The 13122-nt window shown below is 43.5% G+C and overlaps 1 protein-coding gene across 4 annotated transcripts in view; it reads right to left on the minus strand.

Moving 5' to 3' along the window:
- The window catches only part of EDIL3 (EGF like repeats and discoidin domains 3), a 412931-nt gene that overhangs the window by 160918 nt on the left and 238891 nt on the right, over positions 1-13122 (minus strand). For all 4 annotated transcript variants that reach the window (XM_053295163.1, XM_053295162.1, XM_053295161.1 and 1 more), the window contains one exon: positions 3768-3896. In XM_053295163.1, coding sequence (XP_053151138.1) covers positions 3768-3896 — 129 coding nt within the window. The remainder of the gene's footprint in view (positions 1-3767; positions 3897-13122) is intronic.

A 13122-nucleotide genomic window follows, 5' to 3' on the forward strand; every position in this document is an offset into this window, starting at 1 on the left:
CGGAGTCAGAGCCGGATTAACCTAGTAGCAAAAGTAGCATTTGCTATGGGCCCCGCATTTTTGAGGACCCCGCACTAAATGTTTGCAAGCTTTTCTCCTATTCCTATAATCTCCTCTCATGTCTGGAGATCTCTCCTCCTCTCTGCTTCTGCAATTCACCCTAGGTGGGAAAAGAGCCATTGCAGTCTTAGTGCTCACCGATCACCCAGCCCTCGCAGCTTCACTTATTCCTGTTGAAGGGAAACTTCGCTTTGCTGCCCGGGCAGTGCTCCAAACGGCGAAGAGCCAGGGCTTGCAGCAGCCCAAAGGAAATAGCCTGTCCATTGGCTCTTGGAAATTTCTTGTCACACTTGCTTTCCTTACAATGCTGGATAAGATGGTGATACCCATGTCCCACCACTCCGCCCCCCAGTACCCTGAAAGGTGCTAATAGCCTTATCCACTGTTTCCACATTAAAATAGTAGCTTAAAAAAAAACCAATCCAAGGAAAAACCATCTGCTGTTAATATCAGAGCAAGATTTACTCTGGGGATGAATTTGAATAAGAGCATTTGTTTTGATTTGTTTCATTCATTCATTCATTCATTCACGACTCAGTGAATTTCTTTATTATGCAGGTAAATAATTTATGTTTTAATATTTATGTGCATTTTTAAAATTTAAGACCCCTTTATACCATATGCTACAGGCCTCGCACTAGCTTAATCCGGCCCTGCACGGAGTGCTGAGTGACACGCTACAGCTCAAAGCAGCTTGCAGGTGCTGCCAGAGTGGAGATAAGCACCTCTAACCACCACCTGGTGGCACCTGCACTGAGAGGAGCATTTAACCATGCACCTTGGGACCAGGTCCGTGGCCAGGTCCGTGGCCGTCTTGCCTCCTGGGGGGTCTCCAAATGATCTGAGGGGTCTCACAAGAGCCCTGCCACGGTGCCGCCACTGCACTGCCACTACGCCATGCCCGCTGCTGCCCCGCCCACGGCGGTGCGCTGGCTTCTCCCCACTCCCTGGCTAGCATGTGGGCTTTTTTCCAGCCGGTGCGCCAGCGCAATTTGAGTATGGAGAGTGTTGCATGCCATGATGTCATGGCATGCGAGAGTCTCCATACTCAAACTGTACTGGCGCGCCGGCCAGAGAGAAGCCCACGTGCTGGCCAGGGAGTGCGGAGAAACCTGTGCATCAGCTGGGGAGTGGGGAGAAGCCCATGCACTAGCTGGGGAGAAGCCCGTGTGCTGGCCAGGGAGAAGGCAAGCCTGCCCACCTCTCCCACGGGGATGGCCTGCTCCGCTTGGCTCAGTCCCACCCCCTGGTGGTGAAGATGGGAATTGGGAAATATCATTGCTGCAGAGCAGCCATGGGCATGGGGTAACGGCAGCGCAGCACAGTGTTGGGCCTCTGGCGAGCCCCCTCCCCAGATCATTTAGAGGCCCTCCAGGAGGCAGGAGCAGCAGCAGGGTGAGCTATCTGTTTTTTAAAAAAACAAATTAAGGGAGGCCTTGTGGGGGGTCTCACGGTGGGGCAGGGGGCTCCAAAGCCCTCTAGGTCCGGGCTGATTTTGGACCTAGGTGCGCCACTGCCCACACCAACCGCTACTGTCACTTTTGTAAATTAAAAGTTCCTTTTAGTTGCTAACAGAGAGTCATAGTAGGATCCAGTCAAAGTAGAGCTGTCGTATTACTGAAGATCATGAGTTTTGCAATGCTTCACTTGCAAAAGTGGTTGGGTAAAAACAATGATTGTAGTGTAGTAGTACACAAAATTGATTTTTAGATTACATTTCTCATCCACAGAACTAATATGCTGTAAGAATCCTCTTTCACAATCAATTTTTTCAATACCAATCAACAGTAGGGGAAACAGTACCTAGTTGAAAAACAGTGCTATGGAATATTGCTACTGGGAAAAGTATTGCACATGTCCTCAAAAGAAATCAGAAGGTATTGATAGTGAAAATGATACTCTGCATAGCCATCACACAATCACTCTAGGTTATCTATATTTCGTGTGTAGTGAGAACACCATTTCTATGGGCTTTCTTAAAAAACAAAACAAAAATAAAAGCCAAGGTGGGTTATTTTTCATATAAATCCTTCCTTGATATTTATGTATTGTCTTCTCTTTTACATTTGTTTTAATCTCATGCTGATCGCTGACCGAAATAAAGAGACTGATTGATTGATTGATTGATATTTATGTATATATGACGGGAGCTGCAGGGAGCTGTGGTGACCCCCTCCCACATTAACAGAAGTGTGTCCCACTTAGTCAAGAGGACCTCTGGTTCTTGTTATTTTTAGTAGGCCTCCATTTCAGGCATGGAGGGAGGCCAGTGGTGGCCCGGGCTCAACCTGCTATGGTGGTCCCCTTAGCCTCGCCCCTGCATCAGCGCCTAATGTTAGATGCAGGGAGCAGTTAGCCACGCCCCCCGTGTCTGACGTCAGACATGGGGGGCATAGTTTAGTTCCCAAACGGGGCCCTATTCTTCACTAGGGATGTGCACTAATGTTTTGTGGGGCAGAGAGCAATATCTTTAAGCACGAGTCAAGCAGGTACTTACTTAGTCCTCTGCCATCCCACTGCTTTTCCGGGTGCACTGCTTTGCCGCTCAGAAGTCCACCTGTGCAGTGGGATGCACATGGCCACTGCGCATGTGTGGTGGCCATTTGCATCCTGCCACTGCACACAGGCTGTTCGGTGAAGCTGCATGGCTACACGCAGATTTCTGAGCGTTGCAGTGTCATGACCCCAAATCAGCAGGCCAGCGGAGGAACAGGTAAGGACCAGCTTTGCTCAGGCTTAAAGTTACCACTCCCCACCCTGCCAAAATGATTTGGTGGGTAGCACAGAATTGATTTGGTATGTCCCTACTGGATGCACCAAATCAGTTTGTGCACATCCCTAGAGTCCACATGAAGAACACAGATTAAGCTCTTAATTTGTTTAATTTCCATAGTAAGAAGACAAAGCAAAACAAAAACAAAAACCCTAACATTATCTAATAGACATTTTTCCAACCAGTTGAAACAAATTTAGGTAGAATTAATTCTGTGCTTTATATCTAATGGTACAGCCATTGGTTTTAAATCCCTGGTAGCTATTAATAAAGCCCTCAGGAAAATCTTCCCATTGAATTAAATAATATGACCAATATTAACAACATATGAAATAACTAAATATTAAGTAGCATGATTAATATTAACTAAGGAGCATAACTAAATAATATTACTAAGCACACCTATTTTGGGCTAATGTTAGAATGGGCTGAAGAAGAGGATATATAAAACCTATTAGCACAACGATCTGCTTTTTACAGCCCTTTTTATCTTCAGCTGCCATTAACTAAATGAAGAGCTGACAACATCAGGACGAAGCCTTGAGCCCTATAGCAGATTGATCCACTTTCCTCTTTTTGGTGGCCTTAAATGTACAAGAAAGAAGGTCTCAGCTCATCTTCACATGCTCACAAGGACTTCAGCTCAAGTTTTCTCAAGTGCATTTAATTTTTAAAAGCCCCAATCATACGGAAAATGAGGCAAAAAAACTTTTAACTTTGCTCAGAATTGGGAAGTAGTATCTTGCCAAGGCATGCAAATATAATTTTGAACTGCCCTAGCATATTTGGAGAAGATGAAAGGAAACTGCACAGAAAGAATATTTAAAAGCCATTGGCAAATGTCAATGGGATTTTAGCAGCATAACTATGTATGCTGAATAGCAGCCACAGTTTGTATTGTAGAAGCAGGGGTGGAACGTATATTGAAACTTACTGTGCTGGCAGTGGATCCCATTAAATCCCTCTGGACATATACAAACATAGCCGATGAATGTGTCTCCTCTATATGCTTCACTAATTTCACATGTTCCACCATTATGACAAGGATTAGGAATGCATGGTCCTGAAAGATAAAAAAGAAAGAAAGAAAACCACAAATCAAACATTTGACTGAAAAGGCTTACATGCTCTACTAGCTCCATTTCACTCAGACTGCAATGGTGCAGGTGCTGTGAATATGGATATACATGTGAATCCATTAATAAGTATTACCATTTGAAGGGAATAAAATGGCCACCTTAGTTCCTAGATAACGTCATTATTTATTTATTAATTATTTATTTTACAGATTTTTATACCGCCCAAAACTTACGTCTCTGAGCAGTCATGCCTCCTGCCTGAAGAACATATGAAAAGATTGACAGTCCTCTCTAACTGTTCCATCTCTTTGCAGAAAACAAGAGCAGCCTTGATGTGTTTTGAAATGTGATGGCAATCATAAGGAAGGAGATTTTAGGACAGAATGTGCATATTCCTGGTCCAGTACAAGATAAAACATAAGGTATTACAGCACCACTGTAGCGTGTTCTGATCTCGCCTATTCCATGTTGAGTCAAAATACTGGATATCCTGCCTTGGTGGATTTATGAGCCTCCTTATGTTATCAGAAGGCTCTCCGCAAGAACCAACATCCATCTGGGACCTCTGAATGAATCTTGTAAGTATCTTAGAACATTGTCTCCTAAGATTTTCATTGGGAGAAACTATACTGATTAATGACCATAATAAAGATTCTGAGTTGGGAGAAACTTACATTCTCTTCAAATTCCACTTGGACTAATTTTGTTTTCAAAATAAAGTATAGAACCCCAATGTGAATCAGGTGCAGAGGAAAGATGTCCAAGTATTTTAGTAACTCCTGCTAACTGAGCAAAGAGGTATCTTTTAAAGTGACAAATCTCTTCTGTTTAGGAGGGGAGAAAAACAGACCCTATTCAATTATTTCTGATTATCATTATCATGATGATTATTATACTCCGCCATTTCAGTACACTACTGCTCAGGGTGGCTTACAATAAACCCAGCACAGCATCCCTCCAGTGATTATTGGGAGAGTCTACCTTATGCTTCTTTTTAGATTGTAAGCCCGTTTATTTATGTTTCTATGTAAACCACTTTAAGAATGTATAAAATGGTATATAACTGTTCATAGTAGTAGTAGTAGTGGTAGTGGTGGTGGTGGTAGTAGTAGTAGTAGCAGCAGCAGTAAATTTTGTAGATCTAGATCCTGATTAGACAGACAAAGCTTTAGCATCCAAAAAAACCAAATAAAATCTAAACCCATGTGCTTCTCCTCTCTAAGAATTAGATCCAGCAGGGACTTTTACACACGAGTTTACTGGGAGGCTTTATTGCAAACTTGAAGTTGTCCCAAAAAACCAACACAAATAGTGGATTATTATTAGTAGTAATTATTATTTACATTTATATCCCACTCTTCCTCCAAGGAGCCCAGAGCAGTGTACTACATACTTAAGTTTCTCCTCACAACAACCCTGTGAAGTAGGCTAGGCTGAGAGAGAAGTGACTGGCCCAGAGTCACCCAGCTCGTATCATGGCTGAATGGGGATTTGAACTCGGGTCTCCCCGGTCCTAGTCCAGCACTCTAACCATTACACCACGCTGGCTCCCTGGATATAAATCGGGCTACACTCTAAAGCACAGTGAAAAACTTGAATTGTGTGTGAATTGCTTCCTGATAACTCGCAGGGACTTCAGGGTAAATCTGGCCGATATGTGAACACACTCACTCCATTATGGAGAAGATGTGAGTTAAAGGACTTTAAAAGCCCTGTGTGAAAAACTTCCAGCAGCAGAGGGAGAGCCCAGAGAACTGGGTCTCCTCCATCAGCCTAGCCGAGACTGTCATCTCATCTGTCATCAGAGATGTTGATAGAATGTATTTTGTGCTATTTTATTGACATTGCTACTACTCTGGGGACTTTAGTTGAAAAGTGGGCTAAAAATCTAAGTAAATAAATAAAAGTAGCACCTATGTTCTGAAGCAGCAGAAATGCAAGATGAGACATTGTTATCAGTGTAAGAACCCTCCTGGTTGTAAACAGTCAAAAGTGCTTCATGTCCCCTATTAAAAGAATGGAAATATCAGACTGATATATCTTTTATGACTTTGAATGCACACAGGAGATGGGTATTCACGTCTCCAACTATATTTTTGCAATGGGGTTACATGAGAATGACATTTGGGAGTTCAAATGGGAAAGTTGCATGTCACCATTTGTTAAAAAGATGTTGACACAGTAGTATGAGGGGTGCTTTTGTGTTTGTTTGTTTTTCAGTTCAAAATGCTATTTTGATTATCCTTGTTCTCTGAAAGAAATTCTTTTCTCTCACAGGCATCATGCTATTGACCCTGTAATCCCCCATTCTGGGCATAACCCTCACATAAGTCCAGTTTTCTGTAATATTGATTTGTCAGATACATCATGGAAACTATCTTTTTTCCCCCCTTGAGAATTCTACGAGCAAGGTAGGAGGAGGGGGAAATGCTCACCTGCGAGCTGGGTATGGAGGCAGGAGGCATGGGGAGTGCTTTCCCTCCACCCTCACTCTGGAGCTGGATACAAGAAGTTCTGGGCTCCGCACTGTCATCCGCCTCCATACCCAGTTCACACATAAGCATTTCCCCCTCCTCTTACCTTGTAGAATTCTCAGGATGACCAGTCAGGAGCATGCATAGTTCCTAAACTAGGGTAGGCAGCTCTCCTGCGAGGAAAGTGCCTCCTTCATCACAAACCCTGCTGTCTACTGAGATCCTTAGGAAAGGACTGGTCACAGTTACCACTTGCTTGATGGTGATTTGGAACCGGTCCTTCTCCATAGCTACCCTAGGACTTTGGAATGCACTCCCTGGCATTTTCCAGATTACACGCTGCAACAATTTCATAACAGGTTCACTAAATGCCCCTCCATTTTGCCCATGTTGTTGTTGTTATTTATTTTTACATTTATATCCCGCTCTTCCTCCAAGGAGCCCAGAGCGGTGTACTACATACTTGAGTTTCTCTTTCACAACAACCCTGTGAAGTAGATTAGGCTAAGAGAGAAGTGACTGGCCCAGAGTCACCCAGCTAGTATCATGGCTGAATGGGGATTTGAACCCGGGTCTCCCCGGTCCGAGTCCAGCACTCTAACCACTACACCACGCTGGCTCTCATAACACGCTGGTGTTATGGCATCAGTGTCAGCGGGGTACCATTCATATTTCCCATGCCCTGTTTCGGATTTTATTTTTTCATTTTAGCCCTACAATGTTGCAAATGCGTTGCAGGAAACTAGTTGTATTTTTTCCACTTTAGGGAGGCTTGCTCCGTAGTTTCTGCACTGTGGTGTGGATGGTTAGTTTTATTCCCAGAATAATTTTTATTTGACTGCATGGGGGGAGGAAGGAAGCGGGGAGCAGGCACTTCATACTGTATAGCTGGGGCAGTGAAGCAACTGCTGCCGCCTCTGCCACAGCAGTACCTAGCAGTAGCGAGCAGTTGCAGAGCCGTTAGTGATTCTCTTGCTTGCCCTCCCTCCCACAGCCCAAAGTGCCGAAAACATGCAAGCCCTGATGCAAGGGATGCAACCACTCTCACTGTTCGGCTTCCAGCCACCCAACTTCTAGCTACCCCCTCTTGCTTCCTGCTGTCCTCAGCCTGGCAGGCAGGTGCAGCAGGAAAAGCAGAGTGCGTCCTCCCCTCCAGCAATGCTTGGAGGCACCAATCCTACACAGCAGCTCCCTTCTGTCTTCTCAGAGTGCCACAGTCCATGTCCAGAGAAAAGGCAAGCCGAGGATCCTTGGAACGTTGTCCACCTGCCTGCCGCCCCACCCCCATGTATGCAAGGAAGGTTCTTCCCATCAGGGCTCTGCAATCTTGCCTCAGCCAGCCGGTGGGGGTTGCAAGGGAGTGGGAGGGAAAGGCAAACCTGCCCACAGCCTAGGGAGATGCTGGGCTACTGCATGCTCTCAGCCCCCTGAGTGTCTCTTCAGCAAGGCCAGCCAGTTGTGGAAACCAGCACTGAGCCTAAGGGGCACGCTGCTGTGCTCCTGTTCGGGAGGGTGGGTGGCACCTCCTCCCCCAGCACCCAATAAGGAGGAGGAGAGGAGAGAGAGTCAGCTGGAGGAATGGCCTCAACCTAGCCCATTCTTCCTCCCGCCGCAACCTGGCTGAGCACTTGGGAGAGCTCTGGGAGGGGGGCCCTTCTTTTCATGAGCAAGGAGAGAAGCACAGCAGCCACCACAGCCGCTCCCTAGTAGAGGTGCATTGAAAACTGTTTAGAATGAACCAGTCAGGTGCCTCCATCCCCCCAAACCCTGCTGCTGCTGCCTTCATACCTGCTGCTCTTCTTTACCCTTCAGTCAACACCCGGAGGCGCAGAGCCAGGTGGCAGCAGGCTGCCGGTTGGGGAAGGCCAACACACACAGGCCCCCTTTGAACTCTGCCATTTACAGACCACAGGGGTGACTTTCCAAGCACAAATTTAAACATTCCAAGCACATTTTATTACCACAGCTTTTATAAGAAAAACTTTCCTCTTACCAGCCAACATACATCAACAGCTAGAAATGGGAAACCTTTTCTTGGGCAATCCAGGGAGATCCAAGAGAGGCCACCTGCACCCAGCTGTCAAAAAACCCACCCAAACACAGATGGAGGGAACTTTATTATTGGGAGCAATTGCAAAGCAAACCTGGGGAATGCTTCTCTCTTTCACCTTCCCTGCAACTCCATTGGCCCAAATGGAGCAGGAGGAGGGGCAGATAAATGCGTTTCAAGGAGAATATGGACATTCCTGCCTTGAAAACACATTGCAGTGGATGGAAAATACGAATGGCCATCAGCCTACAGCTGTCACACCCTCGCTCTCAGATAGCGAGGAGGAAGAGGAAGCTGACAGCCCTTCAGCCGATGCAGGGGTGCCTGAGGGGCAGAGCCCCGCTGTCAGTTCCCAAGAGATGGCTGAGGCAGGTCCAGCTGATGTTTCAGAGCAGGCACAGCAGTCTGAGGCAGCAGAGACAGTGATGGACAAACTGGAAGATGAGCTGTGCAGGCAACCCCCACTGACTCCACAGCAGCGGTGCGTCACAAGATGGAGGGCACAGCTGTATACTATCAGGAGAAGTAAACGCCTCTTGCATAGGGCTGATAAGCCTTGAATCCCTGCCAGCCGAGAGTTATCAGCTTGGACTATAAAGCATATCTACAGCTTTCAGTTAACCGCTGGAAGACAACGTTTGTCATCCCTCGTGTCAACAGCTTTCAGTCCGAGCCAGATAGAGAGAATTATTTCCAAGCCGTGTTTCGCTGCTGCAGCCCAGTTTGTATTGTGAACTATCTTCCTGGACTTCCCTTCCAGGTGGCCAGATTGCTGACAACAACACAGCATTGGAGAACCCTAAAGTCTCAATTTCACAATGTTGCAGTATTCCGTTGCAAATCACGTAGTCGGGAAAACGCCCCTGTCAGAATAAGAGCTTCCCTACTGCTGGCTACCTTTAAGAAAGCTCTTAAGAAACCTGTTTCTTTAGGCTTTTAGATGTTTTTTTTTTTTAAACAACAACACATACTGTTTTAAGTGTTTTTCACTGTTTGTTTCATTGGTTTTAATTTTTTAGGTAAATTGCCTGGAGATGTTTTATATCAGGCGGTTTATAAATCCAATAAATAAATATAATGCCAATCATGAGAATAGCCCTAAGGTGTACCTGGTGGTAGATTTCAATATTTCCACCCAAGAATCTTACAGGTAAGCATATGGCTTTTCTCCAGAGGGTGGGTGAATACTATCAAAAAGACTCCACCCAGTTACTAAAGACAGTGATTAAAAAATTTAGTCCTGTGTTGCCTGTGACCTCTGCAGGATGCCATGACTACTCTAATAAAGATAAATCAGCCCTCTTAAATCCTTTTCCTTAAGGCTCCCTCATGTCAGAGGAAAGTCATTGTGTGTACAGCTTTGGATGGCCTAATAGCAGCTATCTCAGAAACTGCATTCAGCACTTCAAAAAGCAACAATTCTCTGTCCACTGATAGGTGTCACTTCCATTCACATCATTGGTCTCATGAATCTAAAGCCACTTTCATTGTTTCAGGGTAACAGGATAAGGTCATAGAGGGGTCAAAGGGGGGTCAAGAACTGGTCTGGGCTTCACATACTCTTCCTTACTGATCCAGTAGGGGCTGGTGGGGGCACCAGAAAACAAGGAATAAGGTGGGAGTAGGATAATTATCCTAAAGTATAATTTTAAATTGCATGAATCCCGGGCGTAGGGGGTTATGGGCAGTAATGTAGAGAGGGCCATAAAACAATCACAGCAGGATATCTAGTGCTTTGACAGATTCTGGGTTCTAAAACTACTGTTATGGTTATATAACTGTTTAAGAATAAGAAAGTCAAAGGTATGTTCTCTTATATAAAACCAGCTCCACTTAATAATATATTAAATCCTTGGCCAATTGCCATCTTCTATGATTAGGGATGTGCATGAACCAATTATTTCAATTTGATTTGTACCTGAATTGAATCACCCCTGATTTGTTTTGGGTCCGAATCTGGCCAGTTAGCACAGGGGCGATTTGTCCACAAATTTCTCCAAACAGGTAGATTTGGGTACAAATCATTTTGTACCCAAATTGATTTGCCCAGACAGCAGGCAGTGATTCTCTCAGCAGCTGGAAGGGGGTGAAAAAATATCTCTTTTCTTTTCCTCAGTCAGGAAAGCAGGAACAACAAGCAGAGAATCCACTCCAGGCAAGAGGCAGGCAAGGCAAAGCAAAGCTCCTCTGGCTCTCTCTCTCTCCTCCCATGAGGCAGAAAGGCAGAATGGTGGCTGCCTGCCTCCTTAAGTACATTTGAAAATCCCTCCTTCAAACTCCCCCCACCCTTGTCCCTTCTTTGACCCTTCCCCTAGCCAATGCAGGGTCAGTCACCCCTGGCAACACAAGATTTGAATGGAAATGATCCAATCTGGAACCAAGGGAATCACCAGTGGGGAATAGCTTGGGAGGGTAGGATTTTGAACAATTTTTCCTGACCCAAAATGGAGACAGCAAGAGAGATCATCGAAAAATGGAGGTCTGAATCTACACATGTGTCAGGTCCAAAATCTGGACGATTTGTTTTGGACTTGAATCTGGCACAGGGGCGATTTGTTTTGTCCACAAATCATCCCAAACAGGTAGATTGTTTTGTACAAATTGTTTTGTAGACAAATCAATTCACACATCCCTACCATCTACTCCCAACAGGCTTTGACACAACTTGCAAGAATCACTTTCCATGGCAGTTTTTAACCTTTCAGCCATCCAAGATGACTCTTAAATAAATGTTCATCTTTCTTGTGTTATTTCAATATAAGAAAAAGCTTCAGGAGGTGGTGGGTACCCCTGGAAATAAAGGTGGTACTACTGGCATATGTGGATAGTGCAACAGCACTGCTAAAAGCCATTTTTGGCAATACATCACATACACTATTCAGGCTTCTGAACAAACACAGCAGAAGGCAGTAATTCCAGGGACTTAAATGTCTCTTTTGAAATTATATTTTGAGTGTGTCTTTGATTAACAGAGTTTTTTTTTTTAAAAAAAAATCTGCTAACATGCTGTTGCAGCAAATTATAATTTCTGCATACTACTGTGAGATCTAATTGTATTAATGTTGTCATTCAGAATGGGTAATTTGGATAAGTCTCAAAAGTATAGTAGATGCTATTTCTATACTGATCATGTGGCTCCGGAAATAACTGCCTGTATAAAACTAGGTCAATAATTTTTAACTGTTTTATGCTGAAACTATCTTCCATTTTAATACAGATCCCAAAGGATGCATATTTTAAATTAATTTTAACTTATTTTTAACTTTTCCTGCTTTTATACAAATATTTGAATTTCTAGGTGTCCTCAGAAATAAAACAATTATGTCAAATGTATGAACATGTTTCTTGAAAATACATGATACATATTGCATTAAATCATTGACATTATTTGTTCTTATCCTCCTTCTTTAGGAATATTTACATCCCAATAAACTGTGAATGGATGCCAGGTTTCCTTTACTTTCCTGTCCTCAGTTGGATAATTGTCATGAGCTTGCACAAAAATATGGGCAATATTTTTAGGCATCTGATGAAGACTTTTTACCTCAGATAGTCTTCCAACACAGTACTGGCAGTCAGTAGTGTTAGTATTTAAAAAGCTATTATATGCTTGAAAACATCTGAAGTGAGCTCTTCACAACTGTTTATAAGTTCTTCTCCACAATAAAGAACTAATCTTCATTTCTTGGAACCCAATGTTTTTTTAAAATAATTATTTGTCCACTTAAAATCTCATTTTCCTATAAATAAGAAAAGATTTTCCTTCCTACCATTTAATTTGCTTATAAATAGGACTGGGATTGAATTATTTAAAGTTTCAAGATCTGCATATTTTCACATTTCCCATACACTGCATGTTTTCTCTTCAGTGTATAAGGATTGTTGGTTCTTTGCATAAACCGTACTCATTCAGAATTAAAAACACATTTTGAGAGAAAGAACTAAAAGCAAGTGCAACAGAACATGTGCAAAAGTGTGGGAAGCGATTCATTAAAAAATTAGACAACTGTGAAAGTTTGTCAACCTCTCTAATGTGAAATCTGTCACATTTAGTGTTACTAACTTTTAATAATATTAACAGACATTCGTTTTAGAAATAAGAACAATGTAAAGTACATTCAGTCTGTGATGCTCATAGCACTGTGGGACTTTTCGCTTTTTTGTAAGAAAAGTCACCTGAATATGTAATTGAGAAATCAGGACTGAAATTGAAGCAGCCTAATACAAAATACTTCATTTAACTTTTTCAAATCAGGACAGCCCACCAAATAAAGCAGAAGAAGCCTTTAAAACTACAACAGCTTTATCCCTGGATCAAGCAACATGCCAGGGAGGTACATTTTCTGTTGTGCTGAGAGCGAAAAGCATACTGTAGAGATCTGACAGTAACCTAGGAGAACATGCTCTATGATGTGACTGCATTTGGAATACTGTGTACAGTGGTCCCTCGACTTACGAACTACTCGACATAAGTATTTTTCGAGTTACAAACGGCAGTTTTAGATCCGGTTTTAGATGCGGTTTTTTCGACTTACAAATTTTTAGATGGGGTTTCCTCGACTTACGAATTTTACATGCGGTGTCCTTGACTTGCCTGCTTGTTTACTGCCTGTTTATTCTTGAAAAGAAATGTTCCTGTGCAGTTTGCAAGCCTTACTGGGGGTCTGGGTCTTTTTTCTAGGCTCC

The sequence above is a fragment of the Hemicordylus capensis genome, chromosome 2 (genome assembly GCF_027244095.1).
Source record: "Hemicordylus capensis ecotype Gifberg chromosome 2, rHemCap1.1.pri, whole genome shotgun sequence".
NCBI lineage: Eukaryota > Metazoa > Chordata > Lepidosauria > Squamata > Cordylidae > Hemicordylus > Hemicordylus capensis.